The sequence below is a fragment of the Eucyclogobius newberryi genome, unplaced genomic scaffold (assembly GCF_026437365.1).
Source record: "Eucyclogobius newberryi isolate DKJ021-1_F unplaced genomic scaffold, fEucNew1.0.hap1 SCAF_14, whole genome shotgun sequence".
Lineage (NCBI taxonomy): Eukaryota > Metazoa > Chordata > Actinopteri > Gobiiformes > Gobiidae > Eucyclogobius > Eucyclogobius newberryi.
In genome coordinates, this window is record NW_027315768.1 from 33,431,496 (window position 1) to 33,456,495 (window position 25,000).

General features: G+C 52.0%; 1 protein-coding gene across 2 annotated transcripts in view; it reads right to left on the minus strand.

Annotated features, from left to right (window-relative positions):
* Positions 1 to 1,911: 1,911 nt before the first annotated feature.
* enox1 (ecto-NOX disulfide-thiol exchanger 1) overlaps positions 1,912 to 25,000 on the minus strand; it is a 52,393-nt gene continuing 29,304 nt past the window's right edge. Inside the window, exons 9-14 of one of the 2 annotated variants that reach the window (XM_072445287.1) lie at positions 24,940 to 25,000; positions 21,273 to 21,377; positions 4,067 to 4,123; positions 3,702 to 3,804; positions 2,919 to 3,004; positions 1,912 to 2,119 (exon numbers count right to left, since the gene is read on the minus strand). The exon at positions 24,940 to 25,000 is cut by the window's right edge and continues 208 nt beyond it. In XM_072445287.1, the coding sequence (XP_072301388.1) occupies positions 1,988 to 2,119; positions 2,919 to 3,004; positions 3,702 to 3,804; positions 4,067 to 4,123; positions 21,273 to 21,377; positions 24,940 to 25,000 (544 nt within the window). In that variant the 3' untranslated portion in view covers positions 1,912 to 1,987. Of the gene's footprint in view, positions 2,120 to 2,918; positions 3,005 to 3,701; positions 3,805 to 4,066; positions 4,124 to 21,272; positions 21,381 to 24,939 lie in introns of both variants that reach the window. The other variant, XM_072445286.1, reaches the window with a different exon arrangement.

Genomic DNA, 25,000 nt, shown 5'->3' on the forward strand with positions numbered 1-25,000 from the left:
CTGACGACAGAACCGGGTCAAATGTCACCACGACGACGGCGAGCGAATGAAGACGTTTGAGCGAATAAAACACGAAATGTTCATGGTCGTCGTTAAATGCGATAATTATTATATCGACCGATGGTTCAATACATGAGGGATTATGATTTGTTTGCTATTTTGTGGTAGAAAAATAAGATTTGAGGGTCAAATAAATAACTCGAACGTTTCATGATGCATTTTCCCTGAGTTTCTTCAGCCCAAAGAGAAGCAAGGACCAGGTCATTTCATACATAAAGATGTTTTATTTCTCACAATATTACAATATCTCTTCATCTCTTTCTCTCTGATCCAAATATCTTCAAACGACTCGTAACAAGTTGTAGAAAAAGACACGTATCATATAAATATTTAACAAACCAGGACTAAACCAGGTCTAAACCAGGACTAAACCAGGACTAAACCAGGACCAAACCAGGTCTAAACCAGGACTAAACCAGGACTAAACCAGGACTAAACCAGGTCTAAACCAGGACTAAACCAGGACCAAACCAGGTCTAAACCAGGACTGAACCAGGTCTAAAACAGGACTAAACCAGGACTAAACCAGGACTAAACCAGGTCTAAACCAGGACTAAACCAGGACCAAACCAGGTCTAAACCAGGACTAAACCAGGTCTAAAACAGGACTAAACCAGGACTAAACAAAGTCCAAACCAGGTCCAAAGCAGGTAATCCTGGGTTAAATCCCGACCGGACCAGGATTTAGCCGGGTCAAAATGAGCAGAAACCAGTTTTGCATAAATGAACAAGTGAATAGTGGTTTTCTTATAGACGTGATGTTTTCTTAGAGAATCCCCCGTGTCCCGTGTGACCGCTCACACCGCTCACACCGCTCACACCGCTCACACCGCTCACACCCCTCACACCGCTCACACCGCTCACACCGCTCACACCGCTCACACCGCTCACACCGCTCACACCGCTCACACCGCTCACACCGCACACACCGCACACACCGCACACACCGCACACACCCCTCACACCGCACACACCGCACACACCGCACACACCGCTCACACCGCTCACACCCCTCACACCCCTCACACCGCTCACACCGCTCACACCCCTCACACCGCTCACACCGCTCACACCGCTCACACCGCTCACACCGCACACACCGCACACACCGCACACACCGCACACACCGCACACACCCCTCACACCGCACACACCGCACACACCGCTCACACCGCTCACACCCCTCACACCCCTCACACCGCTCACACCCCTCACACCGCTCACACCGCTCACACCGCTCACACCGCTCACACCGCACACACCGCTCACACCGCACACACCCCTCACACCGCACACACCGCTCACACCGCTCACACCGCACACACCGCTCACACCGCACACACCGCTCACACCGCACACACCGCTCACACCGCACACACCGCACACACCCCTCACACCGCACACACCGCTCACACCGCTCACACCCCTCACACCCCTCACACCGCTCACACCGCTCACACCGCACACACCGCACACACCGCTCACACCGCTCACACCGCACACACCCCTCACACCCCTCACACCGCACACACCGCTCACACCGCACACACCGCTCACACCGCTCACACCGCACACACCCCTCACACCCCTCACACCGCACACACCGCTCACACCCCTCACACCGCTCACACCGCTCACACCGCACACACCGCTCACACCCCTCACACCCCTCACACCCCTCACACCCCTCACACCGCACACACCGCTCACACCGCACACACCGCTCACACCGCACACACCGCACACACCGCTCACACCCCTCACACCGCACACACCGCTCACACCCCTCACACCGCTCACACCCCTCACACCCCTCACACCGCACACACCGCACACACCCCTCACACCGCACACACCGCACACACCGCTCTGTAGTTCAGGAGTTGGTGTGATCTGAGTCTGTTTTTGTGCGTGCGTTGCTTTGTCGTCATGGCGTTCCCAGAGTGTCGAAGCCGCAGAACTTCCAGCGTTTCTCCAGATTCGCCCCGACTCCGCTCAACTCCTGTCGGAACATGGACGGAAGACGCAGCATCAGGCGCTCCAACTCCAGCGCCGAGGCCTGAACGACGAGAGCCAGATGAGAGCCAGATGAGAGGCTAAAACATGGCTAAAGTGGGGCTAAAGTGGGGCTAAAGCGGGGCTAAAGCGGGGCAAAAGACGGGCCAAAGAGGGTCTAAAGCGGAGCTAAAGCAAGGGCCAAAGCGGAGCTAAAGAAGGGCTAAAGCAGTGCTAAAGTGGTGCTAAAGAAGGGCTAAAGCGGGTCTAAAGCGGGTCTACAGCGGTGCTAAAGCGGGGCTAAAGCGGGTCTACAGCGGTGCTAAAGCGGGTCTACAGCGGTGCTAAAGCGGGGCTAAAGCGGAGCTAAAGCGGGGCTAAAGCGGGTCTACAGCGGTGCTAAAGCGGGTCTACAGCGGTGCTAAAGCGGGGCTAAAGCGGAGCTAAAGCAAGGGCCAAAGCGGAGCTAAAGAAGGGCTAAAGCAGTGCTAAAGAAGGGCTAAAGGCGGGTCTAAAGCGGTGCTAAAGAAGGGCTAAAGGCGGGTCTAAAGCGGTGCTAAAGCGGTGCTACAGCGGTGCTACAGCGGTGCTACAGCGGTGCTAAAGCGGCGCTAAAGCGGGGCTAAAGCGGGTCTACAGCGGTGCTAAAGCGGGTCTACAGCAGTGCTAAAGCGGGTCTAAAGCGGGTCTAAAGCGGGTCTAAAGCGGGTCTACAGCGGTGCTAAAGCGGGTCTAAAGCGGGTCTAAAGCGGGTCTACAGCGGTGCTAAAGCGGGTCTAAAGCGGGTCTAAAGCGGGTCTACAGCGGTGCTAAAGCGGGTCTAAAGAGGGGCTAGAGCGGGGCTAAACAAACGACTCCGTTACCTTGGAGTCGAGCCTCTGTATGTAGGACCACAGATACTCCAGATTCGCCCCAAATGGATGGACGTGGAGGAAAGTGGACATCACGCCTGCAAAAGAGACAAGTTCACACTTTAGTTCTCAAACCGCCATCGCCGTCCGACGCATTTCTGTTAGACAGGACCAGGTGTAGGACCAGGTGTAGGACCAGGTGTTGGACCAGGTGTTGGACCAGGTGTTTGTCCAGGTGTTTGACCAGGTGTTGGACCAGGTGTTGGACCAGGTGTTGGACCAGGTGTAGGACCAGGTGTAGGACCAGGTGTTGGACAAGATGTTGGACCAGGTGTTTGACCAGGTGTTGGACCAGGTGTTGGACCAGGTGTTGGACCAGGTGTAGGACCAGGTGTTGGACCAGGTGTTGGACCAGGTGTTGGACCAGGTGTTGGACCAGGTGTTGGACCAGGTGTTGGACCAGGTGTAGGACCAGGTGTAGGACAAGATGTTGGACCAGGTGTTGGACCAGGTGTTGGACCAGGTGTTTGACCAGGTGTTGGACCAGGTATTGGACCAGGTGTTGGACCAGGTGTAGGACCAGGTGTTGGACCAGGTGTTGGACCAGGTGTAGGACCAGGTGTAGGACAAGATGTTGGACAAGATGTTGGACCAGGTGTTGGACCAGGTGTTGGACCAGGTGTTGGACCAGGTGTTGGACCAGGTGTAGGACCAGGTGTTGGACCAGGTATTGGACCAGGTGTTGGACCAGGTGTTGGACCAGGTGTTGGACCAGGTGCTGTTGGTAGGACTCACCCAGGAGCAGGGCTTCCCTCTCCGACGCGACGCTTCCTCTCCTCACGGCGTCTCCTCGGCGATCTCGACTCGGGCGCAGACACGGCGCGCAGCCGCTCACCGCCTGCAGGAAAACACGCCACAGACACATCCGTCGATCCGGGAAAGGAGAGGCTCCTTGACATTTAGTAATACTTGTACTTCTTTATACAAACCAATTTATTAACGTTGCTACATTCCCTTTATCTTTTGCATCTTATTAAAATGACCCGCTCTGTGTTTGGTTTTGGAACTTGAGTGGTGAAGTATACAATAGTATAAGTAAACTCCAGTTTGTGGTGCGGAAAGTAAAAACAGTATATTTGTTGTGTTGTTGTGAGTTGTACCTTGTCCTGGAGCTCGGAGCTGGTGCTTTCCACAGTCTCTACACTGATGTTCAGCAGCTGAACACAAAGAGAACAACAACTGTAGTCCATATGTCTGAACTGTTTAGACCTGGTTTAGTCCTGATTTAGTCCTTGTTAAGTCCTGGTTTAGCCCTGGTTTAGCCCTGGTTTAGCCCTGGTTTAGCCCTGGTTTAGTCCTGCTTTAGTCCTGGTTTAGTCCTGGTTCAGGCCGGGATGGTCCTGGTTTAGTCCTGCTTTTGTCCTGCTTTAGTCCTAGTCTGTTTGGCTCTAAATCTTTATTCACAAACTCAAAGCTCTAATGCAGCACTGACCCATTTACTGCCTCAGTGAGTTCTTTCTGTTGCCCACGAGCAGCTCTTTCTGCTCTTTGTCCCGCTTTAGTCCTGTTTTAGTCCCGCTTTAGTCCTGGTTCTGGGTCGGTCCCGCTTTAGTCCTGGTCCTGGGTCGGTCCTGGTTTAGTCCTGCTTTAGTCCCGTTTTAGTCCTGGTTTAGCCCTGGTTCTGGGTCGGTCCTGGTTCAGTCCTAGTTTAGTCCTGGTTTAGTCGACTTTAAACCAGACCACACCTAAATTGTTACAATTATGTTTGCCATTTATATGGACAGGTCTTTCTAAAAGTCGCTAGAATAAGATAAATTCAGTTTTTTGTACATCGTTCGTGTCCAGCAGTGATGTCACGACTTCAAATATTAGTGTGCAGAAAAAACACAATTTAACAAATATTGAAACCAAAACAACAGTGAAATATTTCATTTTCTCTCTTTCTCGTGACTAAAAGTTCTTTACATGCAGGTGTATATTGTAGGCTATAGATTGAGTGTCTTGTTGGTGGCTGTAGCCTGTTAGCGTGATGAGGAATTGTTGGTGGCTGTAGCCTGTTAGCGTGATGAGGAATTGTTGGTGGCTGTAGCCTGTTAGCGTGATCAGGTTTGTTGGTGGCTGTAGCCTGTTAGCGTGATGAGGTTTGTCAGTGGCTGTAGCCTGTTAGCGTGATGAGGAATTGTTGGTGGCTGTAGCCTGTTAGCGTGATGAGGTTTGTTGGTGGCTGTATCCTGTTAGTGTGATGAGGTTTGTCGGTGGCTGTAGCCTGTTAGCGTGATCAGGTTTGTCAGTGGCTGTAGCCTGTTAGCGTGATGAGGTTTGTTGGTGGCTGTAGCCTGTTAGCGTGATGAGGTTTGTCGGTGGCTGTAGCCTGTTAGCGTGATGAGGAAATGTTGGTGGCTGTAGCCTGTTAGCGTGATGAGGTTTGTCAGTGGCTGTAGCCTGTTAGCGTGATGAGGTTTGTCGGTGGCTGTAGCCTGTTAGCGTGATGAGGTTTGTTGGTGGCTGTAGCCTGTTAGCGTGATGAGGTTTGTTGGTGGCTGTAGCTTGTTAGCGTGATGAGGTTTGTTGGTGGCTGTAGCCTGTTTGCGTGATGAAGTTTGTTGGTGGCTGTATTCTGTTAGCGTGATGAGGTTTGTCGGTGGCTGTAGCCTGTTAGCGTGATGAGGAATTGTTGGTGGCTGTAACCTGTTAGCGTGATGAGGTTTGTCGGTGGCTGTAGCCTGTTAGCGTGATGAGGAATTGTTGGTGGCTGTAGCCTGTTAGCGTGATGAGGTTTGTCAGTGGCTGTAGCCTGTTAGCGTGATGAGGAATTGTTGGTGGCTGTAGCCTGTTAGCGTGATGAGGTTTGTCGGTGGCTGTAGCCTGTTAGCGTGATGAGGTTTGTCGGTGGCTGTAGCCTGTTAGCGTGATGAGGAATTGTTGGTGGCTGTAGCCTGTTAGCGTGATGAGGTTTGTCAGTGGCTGTAGCCTGTTAGCGTGATGAGGAATTGTTGGTGGCTGTAGCCTGTTAGCGTGATGAGGTTTGTCGGTGGCTGTAGCCTGTTAGCGTGATGAGGTTTGTTGGTGGCTGTAGCCTGTTAGCGTGATGAGGTTTGTTGGTGGCTGTAGCTTGTTAGCGTGATGAGGTTTGTTGGTGGCTGTAGCCTGTTAGCGTAATGAAGTTTGTTGGTGGCTGTAGCCTGTTAGCGTGATGAGGTTTGTTGGTGGCTGTAGCCTGTTAGCGTGATGAAGTTTGTTGGTGGCTGTATTCTGTTAGCGTGATCAGGTTTGTCGGTGGCTGTAGCCTGTTAGCGTGATGAGGTTTGTTGGTGGCTGTAGCCTGTTAGCGTGATGAGGTTTGTCAGTGGCTGTAGCCTGTTAGCGTGATGAGGAATTGTTGGTGGCTGTTGCCTGTTAGCGTGATGAGGTTAGTCAGTGGCTGTAGCCTGTTAGCGTGATGAGGAATTGTTGGTGGCTGTAGCCTGTTAGCGTGATGAGGTTTGTCGGTGGCTGTAGCCTGTTAGCGTGATGAGGTTTGTCGGTGGCTGTAGCCTGTTAGCGTGATGAGGAATTGTTGGTGGCTGTAGCCTGTTAGCGTGATGAGGTTTGTCAGTGGCTGTAGCCTGTTAGCGTGATGAGGAATTGTTGGTGGCTGTAGCCTGTTAGCGTGATGAGGTTTGTCGGTGGCTGTAGCCTGTTAGCGTGATGAGGTTTGTTGGTGGCTGTAGCCTGTTAGCGTGATGAGGTTTGTTGGTGGCTGTAGCTTGTTAGCGTGATGAGGAATTGTTGGTGGCTGTAGCCTGTTAGCGTGATGAAGTTTGTTGGTGGCTGTATTCTGTTAGCGTGATCAGGTTTGTCGGTGGCTGTAGCCTGTTAGCGTGATGAGGTTTGTTGGTGGCTGTAGCCTGTTAGCGTGATGAGGTTTGTCGGTGGCTGTAGCCTGTTAGCGTGATGAGGTTTGTTGGTGGCTGTAGCCTGTTAGCGTGATGAGGTTTGTTGGTGGCTGTAGCTTGTTAGCGTGATGAGGAATTGTTGGTGGCTGTAGCCTGTTAGCGTGATGAAGTTTGTTGGTGGCTGTATTCTGTTAGCGTGATCAGGTTTGTCGGTGGCTGTAGCCTGTTAGCGTGATGAGGTTTGTTGGTGGCTGTAGCCTGTTAGCGTGATCAGGTTTGTTGGTGGCTGTAGCCTGTTAGCGTGATGAGGTTTGTTGGTGGCTGTAGCCTGTTAGCGTGATCAGGTTTGTCAGTGGCTGTAGCCTGTTAGCGTGATCAGGTTTGTCGGTGGCTGTAGCCTGTTAGCGTGATGAGGTTTGTTGGTGGCTGTAGCCTGTTAGCGTGATGAGGTTTGTCGGTGGCTGTAGCCTGTTAGCGTGATGAGGTTTGTCAATGGCTGTAGCCTGTTAGCGTGATGAGGTTTGTCGGTGGCTGTAGCCTGTTAGCGTGATGAGGTTTGTAGGTGGCTGTAGCCTGTTAGCGTGATGAGGTTTGTCAGTGGCTGTAGTCTGTTAGCGTGATGAGGTTTGTTGGTGGCTGTAGCCTGTTAGCGTGATGAAGTTTGTTGGTGGCTGTAGCCTGTTAGCGTGATGAAGTTTGTTGGTGGCTGTAGCCTGTTAGCGTGATGAGGTTTGTCAGTGGCTGTAGCCTGTTAGCATGATGAGGTTTGTCGGTGGCTGTAGCCTGTTAGCGTGATGAGGTTTGTTGGTGGCTTTAGCCTGTTAGCGTGATGAGGTTTGTTGGTGGCTGTAGCCTGTTAGCGTGATGAGGTTTGTCAGTGGCTGTAGCCTGTTAGCATGATGAGGTTTGTTGGTGGCTGTAGCCTGTTAGCGTGATGAGGTTTGTTGGTGGCTGTAGCCTGTTAGCGTGATGAGGTTTGTTGGTGGCTGTAGCCTGTTAGCGTGATGAGGTTTGTCAGTGGCTGTAGCCTGTTAGCGTGATGAGGTTTGTTGGTGGCTGTAGCCTGTTAGCGTGATGAGGTTTGTTGGTGGCTGTAGCCTGTTAGCGTGATGAGGTTTGTCGGTGGCTGTAGCCTGTTAGCGTGATGAAGTTTGTTGGTGGCTGTAGCCTGTTAGCGTGATGAGGCTTGTCGTGGCTGTAGCCTGTTAGCGTGATGAGGTTTGTCGGTGGCTGTAGCCTGTTAGCGTGATGAGGTTTGTTGGTGGCTGTATTCTGTTAGCGTGATCAGGTTTGTCGGTGGCTGTAGCCTGTTAGCGTGATGAGGTTTGTTGGTGGCTGTTGCCTGTTAGCGTGATGAGGTTAGTCAGTGGCTGTAGCCTGTTAGCGTGATGAGGAATTGTTGGTGGCTGTAGCCTGTTAGCGTGATCAGGTTTGTCGGTGGCTGTAGCCTGTTAGCGTGATGAGGTTTGTCGGTGGCTGTAGCCTGTTAGCGTGATGAGGAATTGTTGGTGGCTGTAGCCTGTTAGCGTGATGAGGTTTGTCAGTGGCTGTAGCCTGTTAGCGTGATGAGGAATTGTTGGTGGCTGTAGCCTGTTAGCGTGATGAGGTTTGTCGGTGGCTGTAGCCTGTTAGCGTGATGAGGTTTGTTGGTGGCTGTAGCCTGTTAGCGTGATGAGGTTTGTTGGTGGCTGTAGCTTGTTAGCGTGATGAGGTTTGTTGGTGGCTGTAGCCTGTTAGCGTGATGAAGTTTGTTGGTGGCTGTATTCTGTTAGCGTGATCAGGTTTGTCGGTGGCTGTAGCCTGTTAGCGTGATGAGGTTTGTTGGTGGCTGTAGCCTGTTAGCGTGATCAGGTTTGTCGGTGGCTGTAGCCTGTTAGCGTGATGAGGTTTGTTGGTGGCTGTAGCCTGTTAGCGTGATCAGGTTTGTCAGTGGCTGTAGCCTGTTAGCATGATCAGGTTTGTCGGTGGCTTTAGCCTGTTAGCGTGATGAGGTTTGTTGGTGGCTGTAGCCTGTTAGCGTGATGAGGTTTGTCGGTGGCTGTAGCCTGTTAGCGTGATGAGGTTTGTCGGTGGCTGTAGCCTGTTAGCGTGATGAGGTTTGTCGGTGGCTGTAGCCTGTTAGCGTGATGAGGTTTGTCGGTGGCTGTAGCCTGTTAGCGTGATGAGGTTTGTTGGTGGCTGTAGCCTGTTAGCGTGATGAGGAATTGTTGGTGGCTGTAGCCTGTTAGCGTGATGAGGTTTGTAGGTGGCTGTAGCCTGTTAGCGTGATGAGGTTTGTTGGTGGCTGTAGCCTGTTAGCGTGATGAGGTTTGTCGGTGGCTGTAGCCTGTTAGCGTGATGAGGTTTGTCGGTGGCTGTAGCCTGTTACCGTTATGAGGTTTGTCAATGGCTGTAGCCTGTTAGCGTGATGAGGTTTGTCGGTGGCTGTAGCCTGTTAGCGTGATGAGGTTTGTAGGTGGCTGTAGCCTGTTAGCGTGATGAGGTTTGTCGGTGGCTGTAGCCTGTTAGCGTGATGAGGTTTGTCAGTGGCTGTAGCCTGTTAGCGTGATGAGGTTTGTTGGTGGCTGTAGCCTGTTAGCGTGATGAAGTTTGTTGGTGGTTGTAGCCTGTTAGCGTGATGAGGTTTGTCAGTGGCTGTAGCCTGTTAGCGTGATGAGGTTTGTCAGTGGCTGTAGCCTGTTAGCGTGATGAGGAATTGTTGGTGGCTGTAGCCTGTTAGTATGATGAGGTTTGTCGGTGGCTTTAGCCTGTTAGCGTGATGAGGTTTGTTGGTGGCTGTAGCCTGTTAGCGTGATGAGGTTTGTCAGTGGCTGTAGCCTGTTAGCGTGATGAGGTTTGTTGGTGGCTGTAGCCTGTTAGCGTGATGAGGTTTGTTGGTGGCTGTAGCCTGTTAGCGTGATGAGGTTTGTTGGTGGCTGTAGCCTGTTAGCGTGATGAGGTTTGTTGGTTGCTGTAGCCTGTTAGCGTGATGAGGTTTGTCAGTGGCTGTAGCCTGTTAGCGTGATGAGGTTTGTTGGTGGCTGTAGCCTGTTAGCGTGATGAAGTTTGTTGGTGGCTGTAGCCTGTTAGCGTGATGAGGCTCGTCGTGGCTGTAGCCTGTTAGCGTGATGAGGTTTGTCGGTGGCTGTAGCCTGTTAGCGTGATGAGGTTTGTTTGTGGCTGTAGCCTGTTAGCGTGATGAGGTTTGTTGGTGGCTGTAGCCTGTTAGCGTGATGAGGTTTGTTGGTGGCTGTAGCCTGTTAGCGTGATGAGGTTTGTTGGTGGCTGTAGCCTGTTAGCGTGATGAGGTTTGTCAGTGGCTGTAGCCTGTTAGCGTGATGAGGTTTGTTGGTGGCTGTAGCCTGTTAGCGTGATGAAGTTTGTTGGTGGCTGTAGCCTGTTAGCGTGATGAGGCTTGTCGTGGCTGTAGCCTGTTAGCGTGATGAGGTTTGTCGGTGGCTGTAGCCTGTTAGCGTTATGAGGTTTGTCGGTGGCTGTAGCCTGTTAGCGTGATCAGGTTTGTTGGTGGCTGTAGCCTGTTAGCGTGATGAGGTTTGTCAGTGGCTGTAGCCTGTTAGCGTGATGAGGTTTGTCGGTGGCTTTAGCCTGTTAGCGTGATGAGTTTGTTGGTGGCTGTATCCTGTTAGTGTGATGAGGTTTGTCAGTGGCTGTAGCCTGTTAGTGTGATGAGGTTTGTCGGTGGCTGTAGCCTGTTAGCGTGATGAGGTTTATTGGTGGCTGTAGCCTGTTAGCGTGATGAGGTTTGTCGGTGGCTGTAGCCTGTTAGCGTGATGAGGTTTGTCAGTGGCTGTAGCCTGTTAGCGTGATGAGGTTTGTCAGTGGCTGTAGCCTGTTAGCGTGATGAGGTTTGTCAGTGGCTGTAGCCTGTTAGCGTGATGAGGAATTGTCGGTGGCTGTAGCCTGTTAGCGCGATGAGGTTTGTCGTGGCTGTAGCCTGTTAGCGTGATGAGGTTTGTTGGTGGCTTTAGCCTGTTAGCGTGATCAGGTTTGTTGGTGGCTGTAGCCTGTTAGCGTGATGAGGTTTGTCAGTGGCTGTAGCCTCTTAGCGTGATGAAGTTTGTTGGTGGCTGTAGCCTGTTAGCATGATGAGGTTTGACGGTGGCTGTAGCCTGTTAGCGTGATGAGGTTTGTCGGTGGCTGTAGCCTGTTGGCGTGATGAGGTTTGTCGGTGGCTGTAGCCTGTTAGCGTGATGAGGTTTGTTGGTGGCTGTAGCCTGTTAGCGTGATGAGGTTTGACGGTGGCTGTAGCCTGTTAGCGTGATGAGGTTTGTCGGTGGCTGTAGCCTGTTGGCGTGATGAGGTTTGTTGGTGGCTTTAGCCTGTTAGCGTGATGAGGTTTGTCGGTGGCTGTAGCCTGTTAGCGTGATGAGGTTTATTGGTGGCTGTAGCCTGTTAGCGTGATGAGGTTTGTCGGCTGCTGTAGCCTGTTAGCGTGATGAGGTTTGTCAGTGGCTGTAGCCTGTTAGCGTGATGAGGTTTGTCAGTGGCTGTAGCCTGTTAGCGTGATGAGGTTTGTCAGTGGCTGTAGCCTGTTAGCGTGATGAGGAATTGTTGGTGGCTGTAGCCTGTTAGCGTGATGAGGAATTGTTGGTGGCTGTAGCCTGTTAGCGTGATCAGGTTTGTTGGTGGCTGTAGCCTGTTAGCGTGATGAGGTTTGTCAGTGGCTGTAGCCTGTTAGCGTGATGAGGAATTGTTGGTGGCTGTAGCCTGTTAGCGTGATGAGGTTTGTTGGTGGCTGTATCCTGTTAGTGTGATGAGGTTTGTCGGTGGCTGTAGCCTGTTAGCGTGATCAGGTTTGTTGGGGGCTGTAGCCTGTTAGCGTGATGAGGTTTGTCAGTGGCTGTAGCCTGTTAGCGTGATGAGGTTTGTTGGTGGCTGTAGCCTGTTAGCGTGATGAGGTTTGTCGGTGGCTGTAGCCTGTTAGCGTGATGAGGAAATGTTGGTGGCTGTAGCCTGTTAGCGTGATGAGGTTTGTCAGTGGCTGTAGCCTGTTAGCGTGATGAGGTTTGTCGGTGGCTGTAGCCTGTTAGCGTGATGAGGTTTGTTGGTGGCTGTAGCCTGTTAGCGTGATGAGGTTTGTTGGTGGCTGTAGCTTGTTAGCGTGATGAGGTTTGTTGGTGGCTGTAGCCTGTTTGCGTGATGAAGTTTGTTGGTGGCTGTATTCTGTTAGCGTGATGAGGTTTGTCGGTGGCTGTAGCCTGTTAGCGTGATGAGGAATTGTTGGTGGCTGTAACCTGTTAGCGTGATGAGGTTTGTCGGTGGCTGTAGCCTGTTAGCGTGATGAGGAATTGTTGGTGGCTGTAGCCTGTTAGCGTGATGAGGTTTGTCAGTGGCTGTAGCCTGTTAGCGTGATGAGGAATTGTTGGTGGCTGTAGCCTGTTAGCGTGATGAGGTTTGTCGGTGGCTGTAGCCTGTTAGCGTGATGAGGTTTGTCGGTGGCTGTAGCCTGTTAGCGTGATGAGGAATTGTTGGTGGCTGTAGCCTGTTAGCGTGATGAGGTTTGTCAGTGGCTGTAGCCTGTTAGCGTGATGAGGAATTGTTGGTGGCTGTAGCCTGTTAGCGTGATGAGGTTTGTCGGTGGCTGTAGCCTGTTAGCGTGATGAGGTTTGTTGGTGGCTGTAGCCTGTTAGCGTGATGAGGTTTGTTGGTGGCTGTAGCTTGTTAGCGTGATGAGGTTTGTTGGTGGCTGTAGCCTGTTAGCGTAATGAAGTTTGTTGGTGGCTGTAGCCTGTTAGCGTGATGAGGTTTGTTGGTGGCTGTAGCCTGTTAGCGTGATGAAGTTTGTTGGTGGCTGTATTCTGTTAGCGTGATCAGGTTTGTCGGTGGCTGTAGCCTGTTAGCGTGATGAGGTTTGTTGGTGGCTGTAGCCTGTTAGCGTGATGAGGTTTGTCAGTGGCTGTAGCCTGTTAGCGTGATGAGGAATTGTTGGTGGCTGTTGCCTGTTAGCGTGATGAGGTTAGTCAGTGGCTGTAGCCTGTTAGCGTGATGAGGAATTGTTGGTGGCTGTAGCCTGTTAGCGTGATGAGGTTTGTCGGTGGCTGTAGCCTGTTAGCGTGATGAGGTTTGTCGGTGGCTGTAGCCTGTTAGCGTGATGAGGAATTGTTGGTGGCTGTAGCCTGTTAGCGTGATGAGGTTTGTCAGTGGCTGTAGCCTGTTAGCGTGATGAGGAATTGTTGGTGGCTGTAGCCTGTTAGCATGATGAGGTTTGTCGGTGGCTGTAGCCTGTTAGCGTGATGAGGTTTGTTGGTGGCTGTAGCCTGTTAGCGTGATGAGGTTTGTTGGTGGCTGTAGCTTGTTAGCGTGATGAGGAATTGTTGGTGGCTGTAGCCTGTTAGCGTGATGAAGTTTGTTGGTGGCTGTATTCTGTTAGCGTGATCAGGTTTGTCGGTGGCTGTAGCCTGTTAGCGTGATGAGGTTTGTTGGTGGCTGTAGCCTGTTAGCGTGATGAGGTTTGTCGGTGGCTGTAGCCTGTTAGCGTGATGAGGTTTGTTGGTGGCTGTAGCCTGTTAGCGTGATGAGGTTTGTTGGTGGCTGTAGCTTGTTAGCGTGATGAGGAATTGTTGGTGGCTGTAGCCTGTTAGCGTGATGAAGTTTGTTGGTGGCTGTATTCTGTTAGCGTGATCAGGTTTGTCGGTGGCTGTAGCCTGTTAGCGTGATGAGGTTTGTTGGTGGCTGTAGCCTGTTAGCGTGATCAGGTTTGTTGGTGGCTGTAGCCTGTTAGCGTGATGAGGTTTGTTGGTGGCTGTAGCCTGTTTGCGTGATCAGGTTTGTCAGTGGCTGTAGCCTGTTAGCGTGATCAGGTTTGTCGGTGGCTGTAGCCTGTTAGCGTGATGAGGTTTGTTGGTGGCTGTAGCCTGTTAGCGTGATGAGGTTTGTCGGTGGCTGTAGCCTGTTAGCGTGATGAGGTTTGTCAATGGCTGTAGCCTGTTAGCGTGATGAGGTTTGTCGGTGGCTGTAGCCTGTTAGCGTGATGAGGTTTGTAGGTGGCTGTAGCCTGTTAGCGTGATGAGGTTTGTCGGTAGCTGTAGCCTGTTAGCGTGATGAGGTTTGTCAGTGGCTGTAGTCTGTTAGCGTGATGAGGTTTGTTGGTGGCTGTAGCCTGTTAGCGTGATGAAGTTTGTTGGTGGCTGTAGCCTGTTAGCGTGATGAAGTTTGTTGGTGGCTGTAGCCTGTTAGCGTGATGAGGTTTGTCAGTGGCTGTAGCCTGTTAGCGTGATGAGGTTTGTCGGTGGCTGTAGCCTGTTAGCGTGATGAGGTTTGTTGGTGGCTTTAGCCTGTTAGCGTGATGAGGTTTGTTGGTGGCTGTAGCCTGTTAGCGTGATGAGGTTTGTCAGTGGCTGTAGCCTGTTAGCATGATGAGGTTTGTTGGTGGCTGTAGCCTGTTAGCGTGATGAGGTTTGTTGGTGGCTGTAGCCTGTTAGCGTGATGAGGTTTGTTGGTGGCTGTAGCCTGTTAGCGTGATGAGGTTTGTCAGTGGCTGTAGCCTGTTAGCGTGATGAGGTTTGTTGGTGGCTGTAGCCTGTTAGCGTGATGAGGTTTGTTGGTGGCTGTAGCCTGTTAGCGTGATGAGGTTTGTCGGTGGCTGTAGCCTGTTAGCGTGATGAAGTTTGTTGGTGGCTGTAGCCTGTTAGCGTGATGAGGCTTGTCGTGGCTGTAGCCTGTTAGCGTGATGAGGTTTGTCGGTGGCTGTAGCCTGTTAGCGTGATGAGGTTTGTCGGTGGCTGTAGCCTGTTAGCGTGATCAGGTTTGTTGGTGGCTGTAGCCTGTTAGCGTGATGAGGTTTGTTGGTGGCTGTAGCCTGTTAGCGTGATGAAGTTTGTTGGTGGCTGTATTCTGTTAGCGTGATCAGGTTTGTCGGTGGCTGTAGCCTGTTAGCGTGATGAGGTTTGTTGGTGGCTGTAGCCTGTTAGCGTGATGAGGTTTGTCAGTGGCTGTAGCCGGTTAGCGTGATGAGGAATTGTTGGTGGCTGTTGCCTGTTAGCGTGATGAGGTTAGTCAGTGGCTGTAGCCTGTTAGCGTGATGAGGAATTGTTGGTGGCTGTAGCCTGTTAGCGTGATCAGGTTTGTCGGTGGCTGTAGCCTGTTAGCGTGATGAGGTTTGTCGGTGGCTGTAGCCTGTTAGCGTGATGAGGAATTGTTGGTGGCTGTAGCCTGTTAGCGTGATGAGGTTTGTCAGTGGCTGTAGCCTGTTAGCGTGATGAGGAATTGTTGGTGGCTGTAGCCTGTTAGCGTGATGAGGTTTGTCGGTGGCTGTAGCCTGTTAGCGTGATGAGGTTTGTTGGTGGCTGTAGCCTGTTAGCGTGATGAGGTTTGTTGGTGGCTGTAGCTTGTTAGCGTGATGAGGTTTGTTGGTGGCTGTAGCCTGTTAGCGTGATGAAGTTTGTTGGTGGCTGTATTCTGTTAGCGTGATCAGGTTTGTCGGTGGCTGTAGCCTGTTAGCGTGATGAGGTTTGTTGGTGGCTGTAGCCTGTTAGCGTGATCAGGTTTGTCGGTGGCTGTAGCCTGTTAGCGTGATGAGGTTTGTTGGTGGCTGTAGCCTGTTAGCGTGATCAGGTTTGTCAGTGGCTGTAGCCTGTTAGCATGATCAGGTTTGTCGGTGGCTTTAGCCTGTTAGCGTGATGAGGTTTGTTGGTGGCTGTAGCCTGTTAGCGTGATGAGGTTTGTCGGTGGCTGTAGCCTGTTAGCGTGATGAGGTTTGTTGGTGGCTGTAGCCTGTTAGCGTGATGAGGAATTGTTGGTGGCTGTAGCCTGTTAGCGTGATGAGGTTTGTAGGTGGCTGTAGCCTGTTAGCGTGATGAGGTTTGTTGGTGGCTGTAGCCTGTTAGCGTGATGAGGTTTGTCGGTGGCTGTAGCCTGTTAGCGTGATGAGGTTTGTCGGTGGCTGTAGCCTGTTACCGTTATGAGGTTTGTCAATGGCTGTAGCCTGTTAGCGTGATGAGGTTTGTCGGTGGCTGTAGCCTGTTAGCGTGATGAGGTTTGTTGGTGGCTGTAGCCTGTTAGCGTGATGAGGTTTGTTGGTGGCTGTAGCTTGTTAGCGTGATGAGGTTTGTTGGTGGCTGTAGCCTGTTAGCGTGATGAAGTTTGTTGGTGGCTGTATTCTGTTAGCGTGATCAGGTTTGTCGGTGGCTGTAGCCTGTTAGCGTGATGAGGTTTGTTGGTGGCTGTAGCCTGTTAGCGTGATCAGGTTTGTCGGTGGCTGTAGCCTGTTAGCGTGATGAGGTTTGTTGGTGGCTGTAGCCTGTTAGCGTGATGAGGTTTGTCAGTGGCTGTAGCCTGTTAGCGTGATGAGGTTTGTTGGTGGCTGTAGCCTGTTAGCGTGATGAGGTTTGTTGGTGGCTGTAGCCTGTTAGCGTGATGAGGTTTGTTGGTGGCTGTAGCCTGTTAGCGTGATGAGGTTTGTTGGTTGCTGTAGCCTGTTAGCGTGATGAGGTTTGTCAGTGGCTGTAGCCTGTTAGCGTGATGAGGTTTGTTGGTGGCTGTAGCCTGTTAGCGTGATGAAGTTTGTTGGTGGCTGTATTCTGTTAGCGTGATCAGGTTTGTCGGTGGCTGTAGCCTGTTAGCGTGATGAGGTTTGTTGGTGGCTGTAGCCTGTTAGCGTGATCAGGTTTGTCGGTGGCTGTAGCCTGTTAGCGTGATGAGGTTTGTTGGTGGCTGTAGCCTGTTAGCGTGATCAGGTTTGTCAGTGGCTGTAGCCTGTTAGCATGATCAGGTTTGTCGGTGGCTTTAGCCTGTTAGCGTGATGAGGTTTGTTGGTGGCTGTAGCCTGTTAGCGTGATGAGGTTTGTCGGTGGCTGTAGCCTGTTAGCGTGATGAGGTTTGTCGGTGGCTGTAGCCTGTTAGCGTGATGAGGTTTGTCGGTGGCTGTAGCCTGTTAGCGTGATGAGGTTTGTCGGTGGCTGTAGCCTGTTAGCGTGATGAGGTTTGTTGGTGGCTGTAGCCTGTTAGCGTGATGAGGAATTGTTGGTGGCTGTAGCCTGTTAGCGTGATGAGGTTTGTAGGTGGCTGTAGCCTGTTAGCGTGATGAGGTTTGTTGGTGGCTGTAGCCTGTTAGCGTGATGAGGTTTGTCGGTGGCTGTAGCCTGTTAGCGTGATGAGGTTTGTCGGTGGCTGTAGCCTGTTACCGTTATGAGGTTTGTCAATGGCTGTAGCCTGTTAGCGTGATGAGGTTTGTCGGTGGCTGTAGCCTGTTAGCGTGATGAGGTTTGTAGGTGGCTGTAGCCTGTTAGCGTGATGAGGTTTGTCGGTGGCTGTAGCCTGTTAGCGTGATGAGGTTTGTCAGTGGCTGTAGCCTGTTAGCGTGATGAGGTTTGTTGGTGGCTGTAGCCTGTTAGCGTGATGAAGTTTGTTGGTGGTTGTAGCCTGTTAGCGTGATGAGGTTTGTCAGTGGCTGTAGCCTGTTAGCGTGATGAGGTTTGTCAGTGGCTGTAGCCTGTTAGCGTGATGAGGAATTGTTGGTGGCTGTAGCCTGTTAGTATGATGAGGTTTGTCGGTGGCTTTAGCCTGTTAGCGTGATGAGGTTTGTTGGTGGCTGTAGCCTGTTAGCGTGATGAGGTTTGTCAGTGGCTGTAGCCTGTTAGCGTGATGAGGTTTGTTGGTGGCTGTAGCCTGTTAGCGTGATGAGGTTTGTTGGTGGCTGTAGCCTGTTAGCGTGATGAGGTTTGTTGGTGGCTGTAGCCTGTTAGCGTGATGAGGTTTGTTGGTTGCTGTAGCCTGTTAGCGTGATGAGGTTTGTCAGTGGCTGTAGCCTGTTAGCGTGATGAGGTTTGTTGGTGGCTGTAGCCTGTTAGCGTGATGAAGTTTGTTGGTGGCTGTAGCCTGTTAGCGTGATGAGGCTCGTCGTGGCTGTAGCCTGTTAGCGTGATGAGGTTTGTCGGTGGCTGTAGCCTGTTAGCGTGATGAGGTTTGTTTGTGGCTGTAGCCTGTTAGCGTGATGAGGTTTGTTGGTGGCTGTAGCCTGTTAGCGTGATGAGGTTTGTTGGTGGCTGTAGCCTGTTAGCGTGATGAGGTTTGTTGGTGGCTGTAGCCTGTTAGCGTGATGAGGTTTGTCAGTGGCTGTAGCCTGTTAGCGTGATGAGGTTTGTTGGTGGCTGTAGCCTGTTAGCGTGATGAAGTTTGTTGGTGGCTGTAGCCTGTTAGCGTGATGAGGCTTGTCGTGGCTGTAGCCTGTTAGCGTGATGAGGTTTGTCGGTGGCTGTAGCCTGTTAGCGTTATGAGGTTTGTCGGTGGCTGTAGCCTGTTAGCGTGATCAGGTTTGTTGGTGGCTGTAGCCTGTTAGCGTGATGAGGTTTGTCAGTGGCTGTAGCCTGTTAGCGTGATGAGGTTTGTCGGTGGCTTTAGCCTGTTAGCGTGATGAGTTTGTTGGTGGCTGTATCCTGTTAGTGTGATGAGGTTTGTCAGTGGCTGTAGCCTGTTAGCGTGATGAGGTTTATTGGTGGCTGTAGCCTGTTAGCGTGATGAGGTTTGTCGGTGGCTGTAGCCTGTTAGCGTGATGAGGTTTGTCAGTGGCTGTAGCCTGTTAGCGTGATGAGGTTTGTCAGTGGCTGTAGCCTGTTAGCGTGATGAGGTTTGTCAGTGGCTGTAGCCTGTTAGCGTGATGAGGAATTGTCGGTGGCTGTAGCCTGTTAGCGCGATGAGGTTTGTCGTGGCTGTAGCCTGTTAGCGTGATGAGGTTTGTTGGTGGCTTTAGCCTGTTAGCGTGATCAGGTTTGTTGGTGGCTGTAGCCTGTTAGCGTGATGAGGTTTGTCAGTGGCTGTAGCCTCTTAGCGTGATGAAGTTTGTTGGTGGCTGTAGCCTGTTAGCATGATGAGGTTTGACGGTGGCTGTAGCCTGTTAGCGTGATGAGGTTTGTCGGTGGCTGTAGCCTGTTGGCGTGATGAGGTTTGTCGGTGGCTGTAGCCTGTTAGCGTGATGAGGTTTGTTGGTGGCTGTAGCCTGTTAGCGTGATGAGGTTTGACGGTGGCTGTAGCCTGTTAGCGTGATGAGGTTTGTCGGTGGCTGTAGCCTGTTGGCGTGATGAGGTTTGTTGGTGGCTTTAGCCTGTTAGCGTGATGAGGTTTGTCGGTGGCTGTAGCCTGTTAGCGTGATGAGGTTTATTGGTGGCTGTAGCCTGTTAGCGTGATGAGGTTTGTCGGCTGCTGTAGCCTGTTAGCGTGATGAGGTTTGTCAGTGGCTGTAGCCTGTTAGCGTGATGAGGTTTGTCAGTGGCTGTAGCCTGTTAGCGTGATGAGGTTTGTCAGTGGCTGTAGCCTGTTAGCGTGATGAGGAATTGTCGGTGGCTGTAGCCTGTTAGCGCGATGAGGTTTGTCGGTGGCTGTAGCCTGTTAGCGTGATGAGGTTTGTCGGTGGCTGTAGCCTGTTAGCGTGATGAGGTTTGTCGGTGGCTTTAGCCTGTTAGCGTGATGAGGTTTGTCGGTGGTTTTAGCCTGTTAGCGTGATGAGGTTTATTAGTGGCTGTAGCCTGTTAGCGTGATGAGGTTTGTCGGTGGCTGTAGCCTGTTAGCGTGATGAGGTTTGTTGGTGGCTGTAGCCTGTTAGCGTGATGAGGCTTGTCGTGGCTGTAGCCTGTTAGCGTGATGAGGTTTGTCAGTGGCTGTAGCCTGTTAGCGTGATGAGGAATTGTCGGTGGCTGTAGCCTGTTAGCGCGATGAGGTTTGTCGTGGCTGTAGCCTGTTAGCGTGATGAGGTTTGTTGTTGGCTTTAGCCTGTTAGCGTGATCAGGTTTGTTGGTGGCTGTAGCCTGTTAGCGTGATGAGGTTTGTCAGTGGCTGTAGCCTCTTAGCGTGATGAAGTTTGTTGGTGGCTGTAGCCTGTTAGCGTGATGAGGTTTGTCGGTGGCTGTAGCCTGTTAGCGTGATGAGGTTTATTGGTGGCTGTAGCCTGTTAGCGTGATGAGGTTTGTCGGTGGCTGTAGCCTGTTAGCGTGATGAGGTTTGTCAGTGGCTGTAGCCTGTTAGCGTGATGAGGTTTGTCAGTGGCTGTAGCCTGTTAGCGTGATGAGGTTTGTCAGTGGCTGTAGCCTGTTAGCGTGATGAGGAATTGTCGGTGGCTGTAGCCTGTTAGCGCGATGAGGTTTGTCGTGGCTGTAGCCTGTTAGCGTGATGAGGTTTGTTGGTGGCTTTAGCCTGTTAGCGTGATCAGGTTTGTTGGTGGCTGTAGCCTGTTAGCGTGATGAGGTTTGTCAGTGGCTGTAGCCTCTTAGCGTGATGAAGTTTGTTGGTGGCTGTAGCCTGTTAGCGTGATGAGGTTTGTCGGTGGTTTTAGCCTGTTAGCGTGATGAGGTTTGTCGGTGGCTGTAGCCTGTTAGCGTGATGAGGTTTGTCGGTGGCTGTAGCCTGTTAGCGTGATGAGGTTTGTCGGTGGCTGCAGCCTGTTAGCGTGATGAGGTTTGTCGGTGGCTGTAGCCTGTTAGCGTGATGAGGTTTATTGGTGGCTGTAGCCTGTTAGCGTGATGAGGTTTGTCGGTGGCTGTAGCCTGTTAGCGTGATGAGGTTTGTCGGTGGCTGTAGCCTGTTAGCGTGATGAGGTTTGTTGGTGGCTGTAGCCTGTTAGAGTGATGAGGTTTGTTGGTGGCTGTAGCCTGTTAGCGTGATGAGGTTTGTTGGTGGCTGTAGCCTGTTAGCGTGATCAGGTTTGTTGGTGGCTGTAGCCTGTTAGCGTGATGAGGTTTGTTGGTGGCTGTAGCCTGTTAGCGTGATGAGGTTTGTCGGTGGCTGTAGCCTGTTAGCGTGATGAGGTTTGTTGGTGGCTGTAGCCTGTTAGCGTGATGAGGTTTGTTGGTGGCTGTAGCCTGTTAGCGTGATGAGGTTTACAGCTGCTGCATGGATCTGAAACACGAGCCTCTTTTAGTGCAGCACAAACACAAAGCGTACGGGAGCCAGAACGCCTCCTCCGCTCCATCCTGGGTGCTCCCGCTTCGACATGAAGCGCTCGCGGAAACACTCCAATTGGAACAAGCGTTTAAGTCAGTCCTGGTTAATATTGCATCGTGCGCTGTCAGTTTTTATGTAGTTTTGTTCCGAGCGCCTTCTGTGGTCAATAAATACTCATTATATTTGAGAGAGAGATGTCTTTATCTCACACTGCCCTGTTTAGGTTAGTCCTGGTTTAGTCCTGGTTTAGTCCTGGTTTAGTCCTGGTTTAGTCCTGGTTTAGTCCTGGTTTAGACCTGGTTTAGACCTGGTTTAGTCCTGGTTTAGATCTGGTTTAGATCTGGTTTGGACCTGGTTTTGGCCTGGTTTGGACCTGGTTTAGACCTGATTTAGTCCTTATTCTAGTCCTAGTTTATTCCATGTTTTATTCCTGGTTCATTCCTAATTCAGACCTGGTTTTAGTCCTACTTTAGTCCTGCTTCCGTCCTGGTTCCAGTCCTGCTCCAGCTGGTTCTAGTCCCGGTCCAGTCCTGGTTCTAGTCCTGCTTCAGTCCTGGTTCTAGTCCCGGTCCAGTCCTGGTTCTAGTCCCGGTCCAGCCCTGGTTCTAGTCCCGGTCCTCACCTTGTCTGTGAGGCAGTGGACCTCCCTCTCCAGGACCTTCTGCTCTTCTCTGGCTCGCTCCAGCTCGTCCTCTCGGTTCCTCAGCTGCTCCTGGAGACTCAGCAACTGCTGCGAAACACATCGTTTACATTGTTAGATCTTTAGTAAACGTCTTGAGTCATTAATCATACTCTTGAAGTGACGTGGAGTAAAAGAGTAAACTCGTGGTGGTGTGAGACTCGGAGGAGAGAGCGTTACTGTCGGTGGCTCGTTCCGCCGCCGCTGTCACTTCTGATATAAAAGGACAAGCGTGGAATCAGGGCGAACTCTGCGGCGCTGGAGGAGATTCAACGTTCAATCACAACGAGAGAGGAGTCGAGCTCGGGGGGAGGAGTCGAGCTCAGGGGGAGGAGTCGAGCTTGAGGGGAGGAGTCGAGCTCGGGGGGAGGAGTCGAGCTCGAGGGGAGGAGTCGAGCTTGAGGGGAGGAGTCGAGCTCGAGGGGAGGAGTCGAGCTCGGGGGGAGGAGTCGAGCTTGAGGGGAGGAGTCGAGCTCGAGGGGAGGAGTCGAGCTCGAGGGGAGGAGTCGAGCTCGGGGGGAGGAGTCGAGCTCGGGGGGAGGAGTCGAGCTTGAGGGGAGGAGTCGAGCTCGAGGGGAGGAGTCGAGCTCGGGGGGAGGAGTTGAGCTCGAGGGGAGGAGTCGAGCTCGAGGGGAGGAGTTGAGCTCAGGGGGAGGAGTCGAGCTCGAGGGGAGGAGTTGAGCTCAGGGGGAGGAGTCGAGCTCGGGGGGAGGAGTTGAGCTCAGGGGAGGAGTTGAGCTCGGGGGGAGGAGTCGAGCTCGAGGGGAGGAGTCGAGCTCGAGGGGAGGAGTCGAGGTCGAGGGGAGGAGTCGAGGTCGAGGGGAGGAGTCGAGGTCGAGGGGAGGAGTCGAGGTCGAGGGGAGGAGTCGAGGTCGAGGGGAGGAGTCGAGCTCGAGGGGAGGAGTCGAGCTCGAGGGGAGGAGTCAAGCTCGAGGGGAGGAGTCGAGCTCAGGGGGAGGAGTTGAGCTCAGGGGGAGGAGTTGAGCTCAGGGGGGAGGAGTCGAGCTCAGGGGGGAGGAGTCGAGCTCAGGGGGAGGAGTCGAGCTCGAGGGGAGGAGTTGAGCTCGAGGGGGAGGAGTCGAGCTCGGGGGGAGGAGTTGAGCTCAGGGGAGGAGTCGAGCTTGAGGGGAGGAGTCGAGCTCGGGGGGAGGAGTTGAGCTCGAGGGGAGGAGTCGAGCTCGAGGGGAGGAGTTGAGCTCAGGGGGAGGAGTCGAGCTCGAGGGGAGGAGTTGAGCTCGGGGGGAGGAGTCGAGCTCGGGGGGAGGAGTTGAGCTCAGGGGAGGAGTTGAGCTCGGGGGGAGGAGTCGAGCTCGGGGGGAGGAGTCGAGGTCGAGGGGAGGAGTCGAGGTCGAGGGGAGGAGTCGAGGTCGAGGGGAGGAGTCGAGCTCGAGGGGAGGAGTCGAGCTCGAGGGGAGGAGTCGAGCTCAGGGGGAGGAGTTGAGCTCAGGGGGGAGGAGTCGAGCTCAGGGGGAGGAGTCGAGCTCGAGGGGAGGAGTCGAGCTCAGGGGGAGGAGTCGAGCTCGAGGGGATTTATGGAGAGTCAAGCTTATGATCCAGTGACGAGGCAAAAGCGTCTCTGTGTGTTCCGACCCAAACTGCACTCCAAAGCGTTAACCAAAGCCCCAATCCTGACTCCAAAGCCCCAATCCTGACCCAAAGCCCCAATCCTGACCCAAAGCCCCAATCCTGACCCAAAGCCTTAACCCTGACCCAAAGCCCTAACCCTGACCCAAAGCCCTGACCCAAAGCCCTGACCCAAAGCCCTGACCCAAAGCCCTAACCCTGACCCAAAGCCCTGACCCTGACCCAAAGCCCTGACCCAAAGCCCTGACCCAAAGCCCTAACCCTGACCCAAAGCCCTGACCCAAAGCCCTAACCCTGACCCAAAGCCCTGACCCTGACCCAAAGCCCCAATCCTGACCCAAAGCCCCAACCCTGACCCAAAGCCCCAACCCTGACCCAAAGCCCTAACCCTGACCCAAAGCCCTAACCCTGACCCAAAGCCCTAACCCTGACCCAAAGCCCTGACCCTGACCCAAAGCCCTGACCCAAAGCCCTAACCCTGACCCAAAGCCCTGACCCAAAGCCCTAACCCTGACCCAAAGCCCTGACCCTGACCCAAAGCCCCAATCCTGACCCAAAGCCCCAACCCTGACCCAAAGCCCCAACCCTGACCCAAAGCCCCAACCCTGACCCAAAGCCCTAACCCTGACCCAAAGCCCTAACCCTGACCCAAAGCCCTGACCCTGACCCAAAGCCCTGACCCAAAGCCCTAACCCTGACCCAAAGCTCTAACCCTAGCGCAGATTTAATGTAATTTGTTGTCAATTAAATTGGACTTTTTCTCTTAAGTAGTACCACCAGTACTACTTACACACATGTAGTACTCTCACACACATGTAGTACTCACACACATGTAGTACTCTCACACACATGTAGTACTCTCACACACATGTAGTACTCTCACACACATGTAGTACTCTCACACACATGTAATACTCTCACACACATGTAGTACTCTCACACACATGTAATACTCTCACACACATGTAGTACTCTCACACACATGTAGTACTCACACACATGTAGTACTCTCACACACATGTAGTACTCTCACACACATGTAGTACTCTCACACACATGTAGTACTCTCACACACATGTAGTACTCTCACACACATGTAGTACTCACACACATGTAGTACTCTCACACACATGTAATACTCTCACACACATGTAGTACTCTCACACACATGTAGTACTCACACACATGTAGTACTCTCACACACATGTAATACTCTCACACACATGTAGTACTCTCACACACATGTAATACTCTCACACACATGTAGTACTCTCACACACATGTAGTACTCACACACATGTAGTACTCTCACACACATGTAGTACTCTCACACACATGTAGTACTCTCACACACATGTAGTACTCTCACACACATGTAGTACTCTCACACACATGTAGTACTCTCACACACATGTAATACTCTCACACACATGTAGTACTCTCACACACATGTAATACTCTCACACACATGTAGTACTCTCACACACATGTAGTACTCACACACATGTAGTACTCTCACACACATGTAGTACTCTCACACACATGTAGTACTCTCACACACATGTAGTACTCTCACACACATGTAGTACTCTCACACACATGTAGTACTCACACACATGTAGTACTCTCACACACATGTAATACTCTCACACACATGTAGTACTCTCACACACATGTAGTACTCACACACATGTAGTACTCTCACACACATGTAATACTCTCACACACATGTAGTACTCTCACACACATGTAATACTCTCACACACATGTAGTACTCTCACACACATGTAGTACTCACACACATGTAGTACTCTCACACACATGTAGTACTCTCACACACATGTAGTACTCTCACACACATGTAGTACTCTCACACACATGTAATACTCTCACACACATGTAGTACTCTCACACACATGTAGTACTCTCACACACATGTAGTACTCTCACACACATGTTGTACTTTTACACAAGAATGCAGACACTCGTAACAGCTTCAGCCATTGCACATTATCTAGTTATTTACCTGTTGCATGTGGTGCATGTTCTGCTGCAGCTGCTGAATCTGAGCCTCGGGGTTGTGGTTC